Source organism: Echeneis naucrates, chromosome 17, assembly GCF_900963305.1.
Source record: "Echeneis naucrates chromosome 17, fEcheNa1.1, whole genome shotgun sequence".
Lineage (NCBI taxonomy): Eukaryota > Metazoa > Chordata > Actinopteri > Carangiformes > Echeneidae > Echeneis > Echeneis naucrates.
The window spans coordinates 8,068,950-8,092,353 of NC_042527.1; the positions used below are offsets into that span (position 1 = coordinate 8,068,950).

The window sequence follows — 23,404 nt, forward strand, 5'->3', positions numbered from 1 at the left end:
GCCTCTTAGTGTAACTCATCTTTGCTCTCAGAAAATCTCTGGACTGTACTCAGCTATTGTACATCCATATTCATCTCAAATCATTTTCCTGTTACAACCTTCTGGTTTTGGATGGCGTCCTCCTTAGAGTTGGACCTAATGGGCGAGTAATCTAACCCAGTTATCTCCCAGCACAACTGACATCCATCAACTTAAACACATACTTTGATGCTTTCACAGAATAAAAAACAGTAAACAGCTAAGCCTGTCCCTTCCTTTCCTAATCCTTTCCCTTCATGCAGCGCTGTCAAGGCAGAGATCTGGTTGAAGTTGGCCACCAGTCAAACACCTTTTTCGATTTTTCTTTCTTCCCTTTTGATGTTTGAATTTAAGCAAAATAATGAATGTGCTGAAACTGTGCATTTTCATATTTGCCTGCTAAAGGTGATGTATGAGAATAATATTGTAACATTATGGATGGTTTGAAAGCCAGTTGTAATTCAGTACATACAAAAATACCTAGCACCTCACCTGCCAATACTGGGTCAACAAAAATGCCATATTACTGCAGTGTCTCATGTTTTATTCCCAGGACCTATGCTGCAGGTCTTACTAATTGTAATAGTAAGCATAAAAAAAAGATCATATGATTAGGTCTCTCTAATTTTTACAAGCACCGTATAAAATATTCACGCCTGCTTTTAATCAGATGAATAATCCTCATGTCAATTGCAAGATAAATACAATGTTTATTCACCTGTACCCACAAGTACAGGTTGTGGCTATTGCTGGCTGCCCATATTCATTTACATATGAAAATAAGAGCCATCATGTCCCATCTGGACCACCTGTCTTCATTCAGGTGGAAAAAAGACAAAGAAGAACTCTTACTGTTTTGTAACAGCAATACATTATTCGTGGGTTTATTCATGAAGGCCTCTTGTCACTTTTATGTGTTTATGAATGTGTAGCCAGTGTTGTTGTCCTCACCGATAAATATTTGAGACATTGTGCCGTAAGCGCAGAGAGTGCCCAGCCTCTGAGCCATATGGCTTGTGAGGACCACGTCCCTGTGGGTTATGTAATGAAGCACTAAGTCTTCTCGTGGAGGTGCGACATGTCATGCACCGGCCTTATTGGAAAAGACTGAAGTGTTTTGCTTGTGGCTTCTTCATAACAGCTTCTCCTGATCTATTTGACTTGGCAACTCAAAAGGACTGTGACTCCTACTTTGTATGGCAGCTTTTGCCTTAAAGCTCTGGTTGTTGAAAGTTTGTACAGTATGTGTATAATCCTTTAAATAGAGTTTCATGATCAGTATTAAATTGTTTGGAGTCTTTCTGAGGTGCAGTTGTCAGTAACAAGAAGTACTAAAGTACATTTTTAAGGTACTTGCACTTGAATTTATCATCTTTGCATCATTTCATAAATTTAAGATGCATACATCATTTTCTTTACTCTACTGCATTTATTAGCTGAATTTTAGAAATGTGGGCAATTCAATTAGGATTATTTGACAAATTAAGGTCAGTGGTGGGCACTGAGTTGTGTGGGAGGTGTGGGAAGTTACCGGGCGAAAAGATGCCGGGTGGATTATGGGAAACGTAGGCTCTAGCATTTCTCGAGTATGAGTTTCGTCTTATTAGATTCAGGATTGTTGCTTTGTTTTTTATTAGTTTGTTTGTTTTTTAAGTTTTCTCTCCAATCTGCAATAATAATCTGCAATACTTAAGTTCTGTAGTATACACTAAAATTCTGTTCCTGATTTTTTCTCATTACTTTGAGGAAAACATGATGGTTATTTCATGAAACGGGACGAACTGTTAAACACGAAGTTACCCATCAGTAACCAAAAAGCACTACCTACCTTGAAAAACTAAATTTAATTGAAATAACGAAATTAAATAATAGCTATAAATATAGTCAATTGCTTTTTTAACTTATTGCAGACCATAACTCTGTATTTTAAATAATACATATACTATTATAGCTGTAAATGAACTTTACTGCTCACAGGACACAGGTTTTTAGGAGTTCTCCTTTCTCCATGAACATCCTCCTGCAGACGGAGGTTGGTCATGGATGATGTGGGGTCTCTCTCCTGACCTCGGAGCAGCCAGTGTGAAGTTTTGGTCACATGTGCCGTGTGTCCGGGCGGAGAGCGGCCCAGAGGCTCCTCTGGGCGGACGCTTCCACTGTAACCACCGCCTCTTTCTCCCGCTGCTGCCCCGGGACAGATTTATGCTCCAGCTTTTTTTTTTTTTTTTTTTTTTTATTTATGAGCAGCAGTCCGCCCTCCGGGACCCCTCCGGGACGCTGCGACGGCGTGAAACGAGCGTGAAGACGACATGGGAAGGGCCGTGTGGCCGAGATGACCGACGGATTTCTCCGAATAATCAGCCCTTTTTGTCGCCAGAGAGGGAAACTTAAAACAAGGCTTGTTTTTGGAGTTCCACCTCCCCTCCTCTCTCTCCGTAGGATTTGATTCAAAGGCGAAAACCAAGATGGCCGCCGACTCCGTGCAGGTAGGAAAAGTTGACAACTGTTGCGAAAAGTCCTCAAACTTTCTCCGGAGCTTCAGTTTTAGGTGAAGCTACAAGCTCGGTTTCACTGAAGTGGGCTTGCTGCGGGTCTGTGGCAGTGAATGTAGGGGAAGGGCCTGAGCTGGATCCCAAAAACTAGTCTGGGAATGATCCATGGATTGAGGCCTGGGAAACAGTTTTCCAAAGTAACTTTTCCTTCAACATTCCCGGTCCAACCGGCGAGGAGACCGTCGTGTTAACGAACTTTAGCACCGTTCATGGAGCCGGTTGAAACGGCCGGGCTGGTCCGGTTCAGGTCGGTACACCAGGGTCCAGGTCTGGACTTAACCTGCGTTAGTCTGGAAATAAAAGCCGCCCTGTGTTTATTCATACACCGGGCTTCCCCTCACGTTGAGTTGGGAAAGCGGATACTGTCAGAATATGGTGGGAAAGAGCAAAGTGTTGACCGGTTTGTGTTTTTACTGACCGGATGAACCTAAAACATGTCACCGTCCATGCAGCAGTGCCGCAAAATGTCCAGTTTAACCTGCACATGCGTCTCTTAGTGTGTGTGAGAGAGGGAGTAAGTGTTGGAAGCGTTAGTCGTGTTTCATTATTGTCTGTGATCAGCCATGACTCATTGATTTATGTGGTTTCACTTGAGTGACGTCACACCTGAATGAAATCTCTCATCAAAAATATGGTCCAAATGTTACAGCCTGTCCAAACTCCTTATGTGATCCCATTTGAGCTGCAGTGCAGCACCATTTAAAAAATAAATAAATAAATAAATAAAAATAAAAAATGAAAAAAGTTCCTCCTACTGTCCATCCCAAATATAATGTGCCTACATTTTTTCGTTATATGTTGGCAGAGGAAGAGTTGAGGTGATGACTGAGGCAGCAGGTGTCGATGTCCTGGGGTCATATCGTCATTCGACCACTCATTGCATTTCATGTCAGTATTGAGTTGATCCACTCAGCACCGGTGTTTGCTCCATTGCTTTATCAGTGACATGTATCGATTACTGAGCCTGACAACAATACGCTCTACCTTGGGCTAATTTAAGAAATTGTCGCAGTTGCCCTTCCTAATCTAAGTCTGAAAGCATTCATGGCAACTACCCTTCAACAGGTCACACCACCTGTTCCTATGAGAACACAAAGAGATAAAGATAACCTTTGTTAGGAGTTTCATTTCACAAGTGATGTAAGAACCAGTTGGCTGCTGAGGTTGACCTTATGGTTTGTTCCACTATTAAACCAACACTGATGTATATCGTATTGAGGCGAAAGGATGCATGTGTAATCCAACTGCACAATACGAAACTATAGCTCTTGTGTCTTTCTGTAGAATTTGTATGAAATTGTGACACGATTGCACTTAAAGCTACCCAAGAAAGATGCTAAGTTGTTGGTCTCTCAACAGTAAGATAAGACAAACTCAAACAACAATGCCCTTTATTACGATACCGATTTAGGTGCAAAACAGGATAATTCTTATATGGGAAATGTGTATGTTGTGAACATGTGTCAATGTAGTTGAAGAAACATATCAATTTCAGATGGTGAGCAAAATACTGGCTAATAGTCCTGTTTGGACTGTTAGGATTATTACATGCACAGGCTGTCATGGTAATACTAAAGAGATGATATATATTTTCCCTGGAACTTAAAAAGACCATTTAAAAACAGTGTCTATGTTTAGCAAGGATAGACCTAGCCAGATAAACATATATCACTGTGTTTGTTTATACTAGCGGGACCAGATCAGCTTGGCAGAGGAACAGGTGCTTTAGTGCAGTTTACCGCTTGCAAACTAAGTCTATCCTCCGTGCAGCTCAGACATGACCATTAACAGTGACCTAATGTACAAAACATTGTCTGCAGTTTGGCTTGTCATGGGATGTGTAAGGCTCATGTTAAAGCTGCATTTCTAGAATCTGTGTTTATTAGCCTGTGCTGCTATTTCTGGTCACAGCAGATTACCAGGCTATGGCCATTGCTCTGCTGTGACCAGCTGTGCGGTAAGACGGCTTGGTGTCAGGTTGTAGGCCGAGATAGGCCTCGTGCAGAAATGGCAGGGGCTTGGCTTTTTTAAGCATGCGTCTGGATAGTGGCCTCAACTTTTCCATTGTCCTATTGTTTGAATGGAGCCCTTGTTTAGTGGACCTGGAGCTTTCAGGCTTTAACAGTAAGTTAACCTGCTTACACTTGAGGTTTAGACCTAATGTTTGCTTTTACTTCACAGTTTCCTTTCACATCTAAAGCACTGAAATACATTTTTGAGAAGTACAGCATGTTTACTCAACAGCTTCCTGACCTTTGCAAGATAATTAGTGGATGACTTCTTAAATACAAATCTTAGACGGCAGTTTATAATTTTATAATTTATGCATTAAGTTGTCTTTTACAATCTTATGTAGTGGAAAGTCAGCTTTAAAACAGTTTTAGGATCAAACAAAATGTGTAGGTACAGTGCATTAGATAGAGACGGGAACATTACACAGAGCAGCTAAGGGAGCCACACTGACAAGAACAAGATCCCTCCATCCATCATAAATTCTTTGCATTGTGCTGAGTGGAAACATTTGCTTACAATTCAAGCCTCACTTGTCTTTGAGCCTAATAAGTCTTGAGTCCGCAGTGTGGTGGCATTCTCCTGACTAGGCAATACATTCAGGAGGCAAGAAATGATAAGGCTGTGCAGGTGAAAGAGCAATTCGAGGAAGTATTGTAGTTCCAGAGAAACCAGAGGTGAAACCAATCCTGCAAATGAGCAGCTGTTCTTTCTCTTTGAGTATAGCCTCTCTGTTTGATCTCAAATTAAAACACAGGCCTTGTGGGTCCACTAGCTGGTTTATTTCAACCTTATCTGATTGGCCTTTCGTGGATTTCCTTGCATTGTTGCACACTGAAATAGGCCCTTTTGGGTGTCCTCATGCTGTCCTCACAGCCTAGTGGACAAACACAGTTACAGTGCAAACAAGTTTTGCAGGGCAGTCAGCTGAAGAGGGAGCCTCCCCCCCACACCCCCCAAACACACATACACCATTCTTCCACTTTCAGGAGGTCTGACCTCCATTTTACCTATGAGTCATCAAGGAGCCTGTGGACCAGGATATTTGCGAACTACTTTCCTCTGAAGTGAACACCTATAGAGAGAGAGAGGAGAGCAGGGGGTATCAAAAGAGATGAGGAAAATCTCTCAATTTAGCAAATATCAGCAGCATCATAAATCTATCTGTCAGAAGGGGAGGAGATGATTTCAGGTTTTCCCCTAGGTATCTGTTCAGCAGAGCTATTATTCCACCAAATCCTGGTCCAAGTAACAGCCAAACCAGATACGATTGCCTTTGCTGTGTAAAAATATGGTCTCCTTTCTTGGACAGTAGGGTGCTTTTTTTATTGAGGCAAGGTGGCCAACCTTTAAAACAAAACGGACTGCTCTCTAGCTTGAATAAGGGAGAATTCAGGCTACATGTTCTGCTGTTTACTTCATTTTATCGTCAAGTGGGTGCCCCCAGTGTCAAAGAGTGATTCGCTTGCTTACTAAATTTTGAATTAGATTCTCAAGTTTTAGTTTTAGCCTTAGTGGTCCAAAAAAAAAGACTCCATCAGACTTCACTGTTGAGTCCTAAACTCTGTTCTTGGACCTTCTCATAGTTGTGGGGGTGCTTTAGCATCTCCTTTCCTCCACAGCACAGGTTGCTCTTCAAGGGAGACCACAATGGGCAGACAATGTTATGTTTTTAACTTGAGTTAATTTTAGGCACAGTCCTCTCCCTGGAGTGAGATTAGGTCCCATTCTGGTCTGCTCTGACCTCACTGGGTGAGAAGCTAAGAGGGATTTGGCTGTTGCTGCTCAGACGGTTTATCTTCCCTGTTGATGTCAATGGTCTGTGCGAGAAAGAGAGAACAAAACGAGAGACCCGGAGAAAATTAAGTACCAGTGAAGTGACTGAGCAAGACTTTTCACAGATCATCCATCAGCTATGGTGTAGCTGGGCCTTTGTGGTGGAGGGTATCATCACTCCTACAGGACAAAAGAACTTCATTGGAGTTTGTTTGCTGATAGTTGAGCTGGTCAGCAGAACATGCAAGGACTGGTTTGCTCATCTGATCTAGAGATGGAGCTGGTTGAAACAGATGAAGTTATGGTAAGACAGAAGTTTGTAATGGCTGGAGGTTTTGTCTTGTTGAATGAATTCACCCTTTTGAACACTACAGTTATGATTTTTATTGGAAGCGGTTGCATAATATTATAACACAATCACGATGGGTTAAAAGTAACAACACGTAGCTGTCATGGTAGTGACTGGCTGACGATGCTGCTTTTTACAATTCATTAGACTTGTTTTGTGAATGCAATAGGTTAATCTCCAAAAACACAGCACAGTATTGTTACAGGGTCAGTGTCAGTGAGTTTTGTTTTAGCTTTTGTGCTTTTGACATTGACGATTTGCTATCTGAATTATATACAATGTTAGATTTTACACAGATTTGTCCTAAATATTAAATGGGGATTTTTACAATGTGTTGTAATACCTGAGTAATTAAAATTTTGCTAAATGACGGCAGACTTTATGTTAAGGTTTGCAATACTATTCGTTGATGTTGGCATGTCATAGCTGTACTGATGAAACAAACTTCAAATGTAAAATAAAGATATTTTCAAAGCAAACTAATTGAAATTCTTCAACTGTGTAATAAAGTAGAAGAATTGGGATATTCACAGTCCTCACATATTCTCAGGTGGGCTCTCTGACCAACTAGTAGTGTCACCAGTACACCACTATATTCATGCTGATCTTTGAAGCTGAGCCACTCAGGAAGTTACTTCTAATCCCTCCTTAGTTGAGGTGACGGCTTTAAGGATGCGGGTCAATGGTGACTGACAGCAGCAGTGAAAACACCACGAGGCGGCACTTGCTCAAGTTCAAAACACAGCTCTTACACTGGGTGACCTCAGGGTTTTCAGGTTTGGCAGCCTCACTTTGTGTCCCACAGTGCCTGCATGACCAGGAACAGATCATACATGTTTTACATAAACTCCATAATGAGAGAGTCAGTATCTGATGGAATGAAACTATGTCTGTTTCTGTATCTGTTGCATCACAAAGTGGAAATTCAGGCTTTTTTTATGAGGCAACAGCTTCAGCTGTTTTGAAATATTACAAGTTGGTGCAGTGCTTTTTGTTTCTGTTGATAAGTTCTGTTGGTGAAAAGCTACTCTAAAATGCCAGTGTGCAAAGTATTTGATGACTGAGTCACTGACCTCTGCATGTCCTCTCCTCCTCTTTCTCTGGCATCCCATTTTATTCTTCCTCCTTCTTCTCCTCCCTCACTGACCTCTAAATTACATTCCACATCTTCCTCTTATCTCCTCTTTTTCCTCCTCCTCCCCCTCTCTTGTTCTCCAGGGGGATGCCAGGGGCCAAATGGTGGCAGAGCGGCTGGGTCTGGGACACAACCTAGACCTGTCCGACACCATGGTCCAACAGAAGCTGGACGAGATCAAGGAGCAAATCCGCCGCGAGATCCGCAAGGAGCTGAAGATCAAAGAAGGTGCAGAGAACCTGCGCAAGGTATTGTTAGAGATTTGGGTTTTTACGTTTTAATTTTGCACTTCTATTAATAAAGTGAAAAAAACCAAGAATGATCCACGTCGTCACAGCAGAGATTAATCCACTGATTTTTAAAACAGTATCGCAGGTCAGTGGTTAAAATGACTTACTCACAATGCCAACATTAAACTCTGCTTCATTAGACCCTCTTTGTCTGGTAAATGCACATCTTTCAAACTTCAGGTTGCCACTTTGGCATCTTGAAAGCCAAATGGTCAAAACCCCTCCAGAAACCATGAGAACATTGTTTAGCAGTTTTAAGTAATGCTCCTTATGAGTAGTAAACAAATTTTTATGTTTATGTTTTAAATTTCTCAACTTCTGTCTTCCCGACTCATTTCTCACCTTAGGTCACCACAGACAAGAAGAGCCTGGCTTATGTTGACAACATGCTGAAAAAATCTAATAAGAAGGTTGAAGAGCTTCACCAGGAGCTGCAAGAGCTTAACGCCCACATTGTGGTGAAAGACCCTGAAGAACTGCAAGGTAACAACAGTATGTATACAGTGACACAGTGCCAGAGGGTTTGCTAAACATTAACCCAGTAGTGAACATAGTATCATAAACCACTGCTATGTTATCCTATGTTTCCCAGAGAATTAGACTCAACCTTGCAGCTGGGGAAGGTTGAAAGTAGGGGAGGTTTCCATAAATCAGTAATTAAATGTTAACATATACTAGATGTTCCACTGCCTCCTCTCGCGTATTTGGACCGGGCTGTGGTCAGTGAGGGTTCATTACATATATCACAAGGTGCTGTCATGGTCCCTGTGGCCAGTCCCAACTATGACAGACGAGTCTGTTGTTAATGTGTTTGTGAGAGAGAGAGCCAGGTGTGCCTGGGCTGAGCAAATCAATACAATGCAGAGCTGTGGAGTGAAATAAGATTTTACTTCGATAAATGGTTAGTAAGAAAATAAATCAGTGTTTGGCTAATCAATAGGTGGGAAGAATTGATAAATGAATCACTCATTATAGTCAAATCCAACACATCATGGTTTCAACTTTACATTTGGAAAAATGTACCAATTAGTTTCTTGTGTTTGGAGTGGTGGACGAGGTTGCTTTTACAGTTAATGTCACAGTCCACTTGCTGTCCAGTCCTGAGCAGGTGTGTTGCTGACAGCCATTTCCATGTGAGAATGTATCTACTTATAGCAGCCAGATTTATTTTATTTAAACACATTCATCATGGGCTTCGACTTAATCTGTGGTTTTGCTCAGGTGTAATGTCAGAAAAGCACACGCAGCAAATTTTCATATCTTCAGCAATCTCACACAAACTGCCAAGTATCACTGAGTAAATAATTTTGGCATTGTTGTGTTAGAACAATATATATGATGAATATATACACACATATACACACACACACACACACACACAGAGCACATCGAGGTTCGGAGGTGACTCACTCTCCAGAGACTGACATTGTTGCATTCCACATTCCACCAACAGTTACAATGAGCTGTCGATTGTTCCCCTCCGAGGCTGCTGAAAGCCGGCTGCTGTGTGTTTGTCCACAACAATGGAATTTGAAGAGAAGTGACCACAACAGCGGTGTATGTTCAGTGTGGTTTTGTTACAATGGTTGCCTTATAGAGGCTTTGTTGGTGGCAAGTGTCTGGGTGAATTCAGGAAGAGATGGAATGGTATTTGTCTGCCTGTTACCATCACATCCCCCACTACAGTTGACATTAGGAAGTAGATGAGGAAGGGGGGGGGGTGCGTGTGTGTGCGTGTATGTGCGTATGCACTGCAAGACTGAAGGAAGGCTGTCTTGGTAAATGGTTATCTTAAGTGGGAACAAATTTAGCCTGACTCAGTGACCCTGTATCTGATGAACGAGGGTTTTCTTTTTTTAAATGACGCTACACCAGCGGAATGTCGTTGGCCACCATGGAGTGATGGAGAGGGCCTGAGCGCAGCTCTGCTCCACAGTCATGAGATGTCTTCTTGAAATACGTTCAGCTCCTGAATCCGCAAGAGACAACACTTGTTTCCTGAATTAGTAGGAAGGACTTGTTCTGCCTCTGCAATGTATTTCTGTCCAGCAGAAAGTTGGGGGGGATCTGGTTATACTCCTCCACTCAACTGAGGCTAGAAACAAGCTCGCTCCTCGCAGCTCTGAGACAGGGTCACCAGTCGGGTCTCTTCTGTCATATATAATCACAGCTATTTACTCCCTGAACGAGTCCAGTCATCATATCATATTTCATCTCAAATTAACTACCCAGGTCAGTTTCAGCTCCAGTTCTCTAAAACGTGATCTAATGGCTTGGAGAGTATTGGTGCCATGTTTCACATCAGATACAGATGGGGCTAATCATAGGGAGGGTTCCCCTTGTCAGCTGTCCAGCAGTGACATCAGCCCTGCAGCTATTCAGTAGCTCACTGTCTTGTCCTCTGGCCAAGCGTAGGTTGAACCTCGTTCAGAAGGAGGGGTGGGTGGTAGGGGTCGTTGAATTCTTGGCTTTTTGTGACATTGACCAAACTGCTTCTATGCAAAAAAAGAAAAGCCAAAAAAAATTGGATGACACGCAGCAATTCTACACGTGTCTTTCTGCTCATGCTTTTGTCATTTCCACTAACAACTTTCACATATCACTAGAAATCATACTACTTCTGCAATAGAAATTTAAAGAATTTTCAGTTCCTGTTCAATTCTCTCCTCACCTTTCAGGATTTTCTGTTTGGATAAAAATGTTTAAGTCTCTACTCAGTGTGTCATTCCTTTTGTGTGTGCCTGTGTCTCTGTGTGTCTGTTTCATACAACGTTGCCCTGGAAAGGCTTTCATTCTCCTATCAATCAACAGACACGCATACAGAGATGCTCCCTCAGCTTATTAAAGCTCATTGGATGAATCATTTCAACTTTCAGTTCAAAGAATCACACGCGTCCCTTTGTCCCTGTCCTGCAGGTGTTCAAAAGAATCTTTAAATGGTGTTTTGATGAAACATTCAGAATGAATGAATCACACAACCGCTGCTGGTTACTGTTATCTGTTTGCCAGCTTCTGCAAAAAGAACTTGTGTGCCAGTCAAGAGCACATTAATAGACTCAAGGCACAATCAAAACAACAGATTTCTTATGTCTTGGAGTATTTTTTGCGATGGGACTGAAAACCTTTCAGGAATGTACGTGTTGAATAATGTTGAAACTGCCATTGTGTCTGGGATGTGGCACTTTTTTTGGTTTACTCGTTGGGTCGTTGGTAAGATGAACTGCTTTATGACAGCATAGGCCCTGAAACTCAACTTGCAAGTCAAGTCAGGAGAAGTCAGGCAGGTTTTTTTCGCCCACCTCACCTGTGTGTGAGAATGTTTAGCTTTGTGCCGTAGCGATCGATGTGAGGAGGGGTTTTCTTTGCACATTTCGAGTCCTGACACGACCAAAAAAAAAAAACACAATAAGGCTGTAACTTATCCTCCGAGCTGTGAGTGGAAGACACCTGTTTTGTTTACTTGTCTGTTTGTGTGTGAGGGTGGGGTATCTATATATTCATGCACACAACATGCAGACACACAAATACCAGTATGTACTTATGTATGTTTGTGTGTGAGCGTGTATGAAACAACAAACGTTATATAAAAAAATAAATGACATTGTCATGGATAAATGGGATTGGCACAAGTGGTAACACCACTTTTGCATATACAATGATGCAGTTGAGGTAATGGTAGTTGCCTGCATGTTCACACTTGTGGTTTGGTTTTATTTAGTTTCAGTTCAGAAGAGAGGTGGCTGCAACAGCATTTCCCTCTGCTGTCAAAGCTGGAACAAACAGGAAAGAGCAGATGATTTGATGGAAACCCTCCTCCTTTTTTTGCGAAGCAAACTGTTGCTCTTTATCATAGAAGTATGAACGAAAGTCAAACTGAATATCTCTTACATCTCTCTTCTTATTTGAGTTTTTTTGAGATTGTGTCCTTTTTTTTCGGCCAAATGGAATAAAATAGGCGTGTTTAAAAATGCATTCAACTAAACAAACCTCATTGACAGTTTGTGTGTGAGAATGTTTATTTATTCATCTGAAATTCTTGATTTTGATGGATGTTGTAGGTTTGTCTGGTCCCTCCTGTATATGGGGACACAGGCAAATGGAGCCTTGTGCTAACAGACATCGCTGAATTATAAACACCAGCGCTCTCTGGTTATATTATGTGACAAGTCAAGTTGCTACCTGATGTGTTTTTGTAAACAAAGTTATAGGTCACTTTTCCGAGCTGCAGGACTGTTTAGCTAACTTCAAAATAGCTAAATGGCAGCCAGAAATAGCACATGCATGTGAGTTACTATTTACAGTCAGTGCAAATTTGTGACAGATTCCAGCAGCACATGCAGAGTCACATTTCTGTGGTAGTGGCATAAGGTCCTAACTTGCACTTTTTTCTTCCAATCTTTACCCAGAATGCCCTTTGACGCCAGACACCCCTAACAGCGAGGCCAGGATGTGCACGAGCAGCAGCCGCCTTGCTGCCCTAAAAAGACAGAATGACATTGAGCTGAAGGTCAAACAGGGCGCTGAAAACATGATTCAGATGTACTCCAACGGGCCCTCCAAGGTACGAGTCAGCAGCAGAGTCGGGTGTGGGGGGTATGGTTGGCAACCACCAGGTTGTGACTGGTTCTGCCAGGTGTGTGTGTAAGTTGTCCTGTATATAATGGATAGCTGCAGTCACCCCAAAAATATGTATCAGAGTGTCAGAGTGATGACAAAGAAGAAAGATCTCTTTAGATGAGGTTTTTTCCTGCCTCTCTGCTGTCAATCATCACATGACTTCTTCATATGCATCCTTCTCTTTCCTCTTTGTTGGAGTTCTGTTCCACTACTGTGATAAACTGTCAGACTTCTGGTCTCCATTGCAGTGACTGTATTTTTGCATAACCTAACAAATCATTGTCCAAACCTCAGAAATAAGAATCAAAATGAAGGAACCTGAATGATCCATTTTGAAGCCCAGAGGAGTCAAATAAAGCAGCAAAAGCCATTCAATTCATCATCAGGTTTTCATTCACCATATTCACCTTCTGATTCGTTTTAAAGGGAATTACATGACACACAATCCAGATGTGTTTTAACAACTTAAAGGTGGACTCGCCTGACATGACCTCTAGCTTTTTTCCGACAGTACTCTTTCTGACTGAATTTCAAAAAGCCTTGTTTTTTTGTTTTTTGTTTTGAAACTTAAGGTAACAGAAGCACCTTTGAAAAAAAGGTACCATGGTCACAGTCTGTAAAGGAGCTCCTACTCTGTGGCTGCTCACATGATACATGGCAGGTTTGCTTTCAAAGCGTCACTGTAGGAGAGGAGGAAATGTGAGAAGGTGCTGACACATAGTGTGTCATACTCACTGCTGTTTGTTCACAAAGCTGTTACACCTCTTGTGGCTCCACTAATGCTCAGACTGAGAAAAACTATAATTTGGTGTGTGTACACGTGTGTGTCACAAGGTATAAGAACAACAGCTGGGAGCCTCTCACGCTCATCCTGGCTCTTGTGTCCATCAGTAGTAATTGAAGCCACTTTGTAGTAGACATTTTAATGTAGTGTAGAGTTTCAGCGTTGTCATTTCTGTTCTGCCAGCGATATAACTCTACATTTTTATTGCCAGTTGTTGTGGATACATCTGTGTAATTTAACACAGCACATATTGATTACATTTACCTTGCCTGGAAAGTCCCTGTTAAAGGAATAGCTCAACATATTAGGAAATATGTTTATTTGGAATCTTGCTTACAACGTTGGAGGCGAAAAGATTTATTTATTGTTTTTCTATCCATAAAACGGGTGAGTTGCATTTTTACAGAGAATTATGTGCACATCTGTTTCTTGGCTACGTCCAAGAAATGGAGTCTGTGCCTGGCCACATTTTCTGCACATTAAACCTTGTTAGTGTGCAAATAACATTGCTTTAAGAATTTCTGTAATACGTTTTAAACATTAAATGAAAAGTATTTCTTAAAATTAAAGATACATTTTTAATCTGATCCTCTGTCCACACTTAACCACTTCTGAGGATCAAAACTATTGTAATGGAAAGTTGTGCTTATTTGTGCCCAATATTAATAAACCCATCAGACGTGAACCCAAACAGACCTAAACCCAAAAGTGCGCTTTTGAAACAAAAGGCACATGTGGAGTCTTAGTCTGTTAGTCTGTTACAGTAGCTCAGTAATGGGGGCTGAAAATTGTCTCTGAGTGTCTGTGTGGCCACTGGAGGTCTGAGACCTCCTCAGGTCTGACAGACAGACTGAGGCACCCTCCAGTTGGAAATAGTCGTGTCCTGATGTCCGTGAGGAAATGCCTGCTGGACAGAGGTCCTTCCTGCAAGCGCCGCTGTCAACAACCAGGATCGAAACTTCAGAGGAATTCTGGGTGGAGTTTGCTTACTCGACTCTGTGTGTGACAGCAATTACAGCACACAATGAGACTTTTTTTTTTTTTTTTTTTTTTTTTTTTGTTCTTGTTCTTAAATAACATTTTCCATGTGGTCACTGGAACTTTGTCTCCAATTAAGGACATGAACTGGCGTTCTGGCTGTTTGTGTTACATTCTCACAACAACAGCAGCACAACGAATGACGAGAGATGGCGTGCACTGGTGCTAATTTATCCTGACGATATTTAACATTATAATTAGTAAATGTTTCTTCTCACTTGCAGGATCGTAAATTGTTAGCAACAGCCCAACAGATGCTTCAAGACAGCAAAACAAAGATTGAGTTCATCAGGATGCAGATCCTTAAAGCCAGTCAGACCAGCGAGCTGAGCTTTGAGAACAATGATGTGATGGGTGAGCCTTTGCCCTCAATAAGTTATTGATATAATTACTCTGAAGAGAAATGGCTCTCAGATCAAAGTCCATTCAAATTCTTATATACTCTGATGCAAAAAATAAAGAATGACACACATCCTTGTCCTCCAGAAAAGCCCATCATCAGCCCGTTAGACCTGCGGGTGGAGGAGCTGTGTCACCACGCCAGGATTGAGTCTGCTGTGGCCGAGGGAGCCAAGAATGTCATGAAACTCCTGGGCTCAGGAAAAGTCACGGAAAAAAGGGCACATTCAGAGGTAAATGTTTGTGAATATGATTCTATTTTGAAAGGAGAAAGAAAAAGATTCAGTTGAGACCTGACACATTTACACAGACTTCAAATGAAATGGATCCCTGCTCTGCTGATGTGCCCTACTAAAGTAAAATGGACCGTGTAATTGATGTTTCTCTCATCAATGTTTCCTCCACTCCCTGCTTTCCTACCTCTCTCCAGGCCCAGGCTCGTTTTAATGAGTCCAGTCAAAAACTGGACCTGCTGCGATACTCCTTGGAGCAGCGCCTCGGCGAGTTACCTAAAAACCACCCGCGCAGCAGCAGCATCATAGAAGAGTTATCCCTGCTGTCCTCTCCAGTCCTCAGTCCCAGATCCAGCATCATCTCCACACAGAACCAGTACAGCACTGTCACCAAACCCGCTGCACTCACAGGTAACTGGACACCACGATGGTTGATTGTGACTCACTCAATGTCTCGTTGTTCTTATCACTTATGAATAAATAGAAATGAAGTTAATCAGATTTGGGTAATAATGGCAAATGCATTGTTTTCAAAATTACTGTATTGTAGCTCTTTTTCCATCTTTTGGAAAGTCGCCAATCTAATGTTTTCGAGGGTTCATTGTGCTCTTTTAAACTGATTCTGCCGTTCATCATTATCATGGAAAAGCATATCTTTGCTCTGAGATAATGTGCAGGGTGGGTGGCCTAACATTTCTTCATCTTATTTTTTCTTCATTTGTGCAAATCTGTCAAATTTGAATTCAACTCATGTAACAGTAAAAGAGAGACTGGCCATGCTCAGTGAAACCTAATGTTTCTTTACCAAGTGTAAAGTGTAATTACAGACACTTTCTATTAGCCGATAGGATATTGAACCTGAACAGATTGTTGGCTTATGTGAATGTGTGTCGTCCCATCTGACCTTCAGGCACGTTAGACGTCAGGCTCATGGGTTGTCAGGACCTTCTGGAAAATGTCCCAGGTCGCTCCAAAGCTGCGTCTGTCCCGCTGCCGGGGTGGAGCCCGAGCGAGACGCGCTCATCCTTCATCAGCCGCGCAAACCGCAACCGCGGTGTGAGTGCACGGAACCTGACAAAGAGCGAGGAGCTCTCCAGTAAGTAAGCCAGAGCACGGCCAAATTCAGTGATGATATTAACCATCACCAAAGTTCACCAGCTCAGGAAATGACCGAAGCTGTGATAGTTGCGATTGTTGATGCATTAGTGCTTCAGAAATGTTGTGTTTCCTCAGATGAGATCGGTGCAGTGTTGAAGTTGGACAACACGGTAGTTGGCCAGACAAGCTGGAAGCCAGTCAGCAACCAGGCCTGGGACCAGAAGTTTACATTGGAACTGGACCGGGTAACACACACACACACAAATTACAGCACCTGACCCACATCTGTGCTGTTGACTCAGCGTTGTTTGTGCAACAAGTCTGTTTTTTCATCTCTTCGTTATTGTTTGTGTGTGCGGCTCTGTGCTGCAGTCTCGTGAGCTGGAGATCTCAGTCTACTGGCGCGACTGGCGTTCACTCTGCGCCGTCAAGTTCCTGCGGCTGGAGGACTTCCTGGACAATCAGCGTCATGGGATGTGTCTGTACCTGGAGCCACAGGGGATGCTGTTTGCAGAGGTACATGCAGAATAGTGAAACTGAAGCTTTTTAATTCCATAAAAGCGCGCACAGAGACTTAGTGTTACTTACACAGTCCATTTGTGAGCAGATATTTTTAAACGCATTGAGTAAAAGAGTAAAACATTAAAGCTTTTGATATTGAACCATATACATGATTTTCTGTTTCATGTTCACGACATAATGATTGTACAAGCACCTCTGTAACATTTGGACCTGTGTTTCATATGTGATTGTGCTGATCTCTAACTTCCTAATAAATCCTAATAATTTTAATCTGCACAATCACTACATAGGTTAATGTAGATTTGTTATGTATAAAATATAGTAACATGGCCGGAGTTAATTCCACAAGACTCAACAGTTGTCTCTCTGTTTGTGAGGACCTTTTAATTAATTCACTCAAGTCTGAACAGTCAGTCCTGCACTTATGTGCTGGCATATCTGTGTGACATTAAATAGCTTTTCACAGAAAGTACTTTTTCACACTTACAAATTTGACACTATCCTCTTGGTTTTTCAAAATTTCCTGTCATCATATCTGTTTTTTTCAGGTAACATTTTTCAACCCTGTCATTGAAAGACGACCAAAGTTGCAAAGACAAAAGAAAATTTTCTCGAAGCAGCAAGGTGAGACAGCACTGCACAATGTGCTCTGAGCTTCCCAGGCATTCTTGATGAAAATTTCCATTTGTTTGAACAGTTTTGGAGTTAGAAATATATCAATGAACTTTTTGTTCTCAAACTGACAAATTACATTGTCATTTTTTTCCTACAAATCATTTGATCCCTTGTTTGAAATGAGAGATTTTTTTTTTACAGAAATTCCTTCCTTGACTTTTCTTCACCTGCCCATCTCTCTATCAGGTAAAACCTTCCTGCGAGCTCCTCAGATGAACATCAACATTGCTACCTGGGGCCGCCTAGTAAGAAGAGCCATACCAACTGTCAGCACCAACTCCTTCAGCCCGCAGGCTGCTGAGACCGGACCCAGCAGTCTGCCTGGGTCACCCACACCGAGCAGGTACCCAACAGCCATAAAAGACAGTGATTGTTTGCTGTGTGTTCCTCATTACGTCTTTGAAATACACAAAGTGAATACATTCACGGGCTCTGTGGCTGCAGCGTTTATGTCATTCCTAAGCTCTACCTCTCCAAACAGTGACCCCCTGGTGACCAAACTGGACTTTGACAAAGAGCCCACCCCAGGACTCAAACACTACCCTGCTCCTGATAACACCCGAGAGCCGCTGGTGCAGGACAAGATGCCTGACAAGGAGGAAGTTCAGGTACAAGTGTTGCTGGAATCACAAGTAGGGCAAGTAGGACTAAAGCAACAGCAAACCGATACATCAGGGATACAGAGGGAATGCAGAATATGTTTTCTCTTTAAAATAATGTGCCATACAGAAGGTTCAGAAACTGACGACTGGGTATCATCAGTTTGGATATTTGCAACTTAGGAACTCCAATATAGTCATGATGACAGATGTTTTTCTTCTGAATAATGGCATCATGTTTAATTTTAAAGAATAACATTGATGTGCACATGCAGCTCTTATATGTAGTATGTATTAAAGATGAAAGCCAATTTGAGAATATTAACACATTACCTGTACAGCTATGATTTTCGTGTGATAAACAATCCCAAAGAGCGTATTCATCATAATTTTTGACTCAGACTCTCCCTTTCAATTCACATGTATCTCGTTTTCTCTTGCAGGACGCACTTGCTTCATTTGACTTCCTGAACAAGAGAAACAGCATGGCAATAAAGCCAGAACTAGATGGAGTGGTGGAGCAGGAGATCCAGAATCCAGACCTGGAGCTCACCGCCTTCCAGAAGGACACAGAGATTAGGTAAGACACCAGCTAGCTTGTTTCAGTTTTATACTTTTTACTCCGTATGAAGTCTTTCAATTTGAAAAGGGCAACAGAACAGGAAAACGTTGTTGTGTACATAATTTTCAGATGGTGAGAGTGAGGAAACGATGATTTACGGCAGAAAGATAATACAGACACAAAACAAACTCAACCTGCCGCAGTTTTTGTTTTTCATGTTCTGGTTGTTAGATTTTGTATAAAAAAAAAAAGGCAGTGATGAGGCTAATGGGGGTAAACACTGCCCCCTGGCTGTGACTTGTTTTTGTTCAGAAAATATGAGCATGTTGTCTGCAGCAGTTTGCTGTCATATTTGTGCAGACCGATCTGTGTTCAATTGTTCAAGTGTTCTGACATTAACACTGATCTGTCTCCAGGGAAGAAGAGCAGTTCCACTTTAGTCTCCAAGACTTTAAATGTGTAGCTGTCCTCGGACGTGGTCACTTTGGAAAGGTACATTTCATCTGATCCTCCAACACACACAAAAAAAAAAAAAAGAATATAAACTCTATTAATTCATACAAGACAAAGAATCCATTTAGAAGCAGGAGCTTTTTTTCACAATTGCTTGGAATTTGAACAGATTGTCCATTTTCTGTCAGAGGCTTAACTGATCAGTCAGCTAATTGTTTAAGCTTGAGTACAATTATAAACTAAAGAAGTCTTTCTTTCTTTCTCCAGGTATTGTTAGCAGAATATAAAAGCACGGGTGAGATGTTCGCCATCAAGGCTCTGAAGAAAGGAGACATCGTGGCTCGTGATGAAGTGGACAGGTAAACAGTTTGTTGCTGAACTGCAGTAAGATGTTCTCTCTGATGGAAAAACTGGAACTGCAGAGAAATAAAGTCGATGCGTCACTGAAGTACCGCTTTCTGTGCCGCTGTGACTCACGGGACCTTGTCCTTGTTTTCAGCCTGATGTGTGAGAAGAGAATCTTCGAAACGGTCAACAGCGTCCGCCACCCATTCCTGGTCAACCTGTTTGCGTGTTTCCAGACGCAGGAGCACGTTTGTTTTGTCATGGAGTACGCGGCGGGAGGCGACCTGATGATGCACATCCACGCTGATGTTTTTTCTGAGCCCAGGGCCGTGTGAGTCATCACAAATCTGAACACAATACTATTTATTGCAAGATGTTTTGCAGTGAGAGTTTGTAGTTCAGCCCAATTTAGATTTTGTGATTGATCCAGATTATATCTGATTAGCTGACAGACCTTGTCATCATTTGTGAGAAGTAATATAATTTTCATATTGTAGTATAAATTGAATGATTGTGCATTTGACATCACAAAGATTATTTTAACAGAATAATTTTCCATATTGTCTCCTCAGTATGTTGAACTGCGGTTCCTTCAGTAGAAAATATTCATGTAACCTAATTTAGTGGCTGTTTTGGATGTTTGCAGATTTTATGCAGCCTGTGTTGTGCTGGGATTACAGTTCCTACATGACCACAAAATTGTCTACAGGTAATTTTTGTTGCATTATTTTAAGTGTTTATTTTCACTGGAAGCATTCAAGTCAACTAAAATAATTTTGTCCACTACTTTTTTTTTTTTTTTTTAATCTCCCCCAGAGATTTGAAGCTGGATAACCTGCTCCTGGATACAGAGGGCTACGTAAAGATTGCTGACTTTGGACTTTGCAAAGAAGGTAGAAAGAGAAACTATGATGATCTAAAAGCTTTGGCATTTGTTGTTGAAAGTTTGGTTTTTTTTTTTGTGCGTTTATGGTGATCGTTCAGGTTATTGGACATGAAGATGTGTGAGCTACAGTTTTAGATATTGATGTGACCAAATCAGGGGCAGAAGACAGATTTGTTTGTGAGTTGTTTTGAAGGTTTTTGTTGAACTGCCTGTGCTGCTTTCAGGAATGGGTTTCAGGGATCGCACCAGCACATTTTGTGGCACACCAGAGTTTTTAGCTCCTGAGGTTTTGACTGAAACGTCATACACCCGAGCTGTGGACTGGTGGGGACTAGGTGTTCTTATCTTTGAGATGCTGGTAGGAGAGGTGAGTGTTCTACATGTGAAATAAAAGCTCACACCAACATCAAGCATGCAGTCAGTGTCTACAGATTGTGATCCATTAAATCTTCTGACAGAGCGGTGATTCATATTTTCTGTCTTGGCACGTGTTTTTCAGTCGCCATTCCCTGGTGACGATGAGGAAGAGGTGTTTGACAGCATCGTCAACGATGAAGTCCGCTACCCACGATTCCTCTCCACTGAGGCCATCTCCATCATGAGGAGGGTGTGTAGATGAGAAAGAGTTCGATTAATCCTCTTGATCCGGAATAAATCCTTGCTGTGTGAGAGGAGTGTGTGTGCTTGTGTTTCTTTGTGTTAATGTCCATGAGATCAGTCAGTTACACTCGTGCTGTTTTATTCTTGTCCACGTGCTCAGCTTTTGAGGAGGAGTCCAGAACGGCGTCTGGGAGCAGGAGAAAGGGATGCAGAGGAGGTGAAGAAACATCTTTTCTTCAGGGTAAGAAAAAATGTCTACTTTAATACTTTTGGGTTGTTGTGTTTTGTTTTTTTTTTAAGGAATAGTTTGATGTTTGAGCTTCTGGAACTTTCCTCAGAACCAGGTTAATGCTAAGATAAACAGATGCTGATCGTAGTGAAATGTCTCTTGGCAGCACATGGATTGGAACGGACTTCTGACCAAGAAGGTGAAGCCGCCATTTGTGCCAACTATCCAGGGCGCCAACGACGTCAGCAACTTTGATGATGAATTTACCTCAGAGGCGCCGATCTTAACCCCACCCAGGGAACCCAGAGTGCTGAGATCTGAGGAGCAGAACATGTTCTCTGACTTTGACTACATCGCTGACTGGTGTTAGCTTCACATGACAGCCCGCTAAACGCATACAGACACACTGTGAACCAACACACACAGCAATGGCTGTAGCTCACATCGTTTTAAAATCCCCCCCCCCTTTGCCCAAAACACTGAGGAGCAGCGGACATGGCTCCTCGAGCTTTCGGGCAGAAATCTGTGCCATTAAGAAGAAAGTTCAGACGCCTCCTGAGGACGCCCACTTATTTTTTTTTAATCTACATGAAGAACAATTTTTTTTTTTAAGAAAAAAAAACTGTTGGAGAGTGAAGGAGGAGTGATGCTTTGTCCTCTTGCACACATTGTTGTGTCCATTGTCTGACCACTGAGAATGTTTTTCATATGAACTCTAAGCAGACGACATCAGATCACAATTATGTTATTCAGTGTCACTGTCTTTTTTTTTTTTCTGTACAGATTATATCCAGTCGTATATTTTATTTCAGTTTTTTCTTTATTTGCAAAGCCCTCGCCATAGTTTAAGGACATTTGTCTCACTGTATAGTTGGACTGTTTTGCCACGATCATGTCTGAGACTGGTGTAAGGGGAATTTAAAGTGCTCAAATCGTCATCACAAAATGGTCAACTGCAACAAACACCTTTACTACTGCTGCTTCTTGACTTGAAAACCAAGTGAGTCATCAAACATTTCCCCCTCAACTTAACGCCTAGATTCTCCCTCTCTACTCACTTGAAGTTTGCATGTGTGCACAAGAGAACATGGAAATAATCCAGATGTAAAACGGGACTCCACCCACCATCACATTACGCTATAATCACCATCTGCTAGTTCCAATTTAAAGTGTCATAAAGAAAATAATTATGTATTACAGCCTGTTGATGCTAAATATTTCATATCTTCTTGAACTCCCCTCTAAGGGGTGCTGCAGGCTCAAGGAGGTTTTCATTTGAACTCAGCTCGACAGATTTAGGAGCCACAAGTTGCAGAATGTTTTGGGGTTTGTTTTTTTTTACACAAATTCAAAACTTTATATTGGACCAATAATTTTTATCAGAGCTGAGAACAGTTGGAGGTGAGTGAAAGTGAAAACACTAAAAAGGATTTATTGCGCCCTCTTGAAGCAGCAAACAAACACTTGTGTGATTGAAAGAAATTCTGCTGATGGGCTGATAGTGAACCCGACAACAGATAAACTAAATGTGTTGTGCAAAAATCCGCAAGTGCTGGGCTTTTTTTTTTTTCCTCTCTCTCTCTCTTTGTGGAGGTAGTGGTTATTTTAGCTGTCAAAATGCCAATGAAACATTCTCCCCACTTTTCTGTGATCAGATTAAGGCTGGAATAACGCTACATGACTTTCAGTTTGCATGTTAAAAATGAATGGACTCAGACCTGTTGATATGAATCAGAAAAGGGGCGGGCAGGGTATATTATATATACATACTGTATGTACACAGCTAAGCTGAAAGCACTAATTTTATCATTAGTTTTAATTATCTCCATTTCTTAATGATGAAAATAGATTGTACAAAGTTGTTTTTTTTTTTTGTTTTTTTTTTTTTTTGGGGGGGGGGGGGGGTGGTTTTTTGTTTTTGTTTGTTTTTTATTCTTTGCTTGTGCATGTTGTTGCCAGAACAGAAAACGTCATGGATGGTACACCAATACTCAAGTCTTATAACTGTTGTTCACCCCGGTGTAAAAAAAAAAACAAACAAAACAGGAGCGGTATCTCTGCAGTCATTGTTTGCCTATCATGAATGCACAAATTAAACATTTGTAATAGTGGCTCTGCTTTTATTTCTAAGCCTGACACCGAACACAACTGGGTATGAAACCATTTCTTTTATCTTCCTCTAGAAACAAGTTTTTTTTCAGAGAAGTTCAATTTTTCAGTCCTTTGGAAATGTG

At 41.6% G+C, this 23,404-nt stretch overlaps 1 protein-coding gene across 1 annotated transcript; it reads left to right on the forward strand.

Moving 5' to 3' along the window:
- Window positions 1–2,254: 2,254 nt before the first annotated feature.
- On the forward strand, window positions 2,255–23,025 carry pkn2a (protein kinase N2a). The gene is made up of 23 exons (XM_029525213.1): window positions 2,255–2,504; window positions 7,924–8,088; window positions 8,478–8,613; window positions 12,537–12,691; window positions 14,794–14,923; window positions 15,056–15,201; window positions 15,399–15,612; window positions 16,112–16,297; window positions 16,435–16,544; window positions 16,672–16,815; window positions 17,370–17,445; window positions 17,683–17,839; window positions 17,978–18,104; window positions 18,539–18,675; window positions 19,074–19,149; window positions 19,378–19,469; window positions 19,610–19,786; window positions 20,102–20,164; window positions 20,272–20,348; window positions 20,566–20,708; window positions 20,841–20,948; window positions 21,102–21,182; window positions 21,337–23,025. Exons 1-23 carry the CDS (start codon window positions 2,484–2,486, stop codon window positions 21,538–21,540), a joined length of 2,925 nt encoding a protein of 974 aa, XP_029381073.1. The 5' UTR covers window positions 2,255–2,483; the 3' UTR covers window positions 21,541–23,025.
- Window positions 23,026–23,404: the final 379 nt, after the last annotated feature.

Bases quoted from the DNA above. Each gene is read 5' to 3' on its own strand.
- pkn2a (XM_029525213.1), top strand. From the start codon at position 2,484: ATGGCCGCCGACTCCGTGCAG. The intron at 15,613-16,111 runs GTAACTGGACAC...TCTGACCTTCAG, and splicing joins CAAACCCGCTGCACTCACAG to GCACGTTAGACGTCAGGCTC. The intron at 19,470-19,609 runs GTAAACAGTTTG...CCTTGTTTTCAG, and splicing joins GCTCGTGATGAAGTGGACAG to CCTGATGTGTGAGAAGAGAA.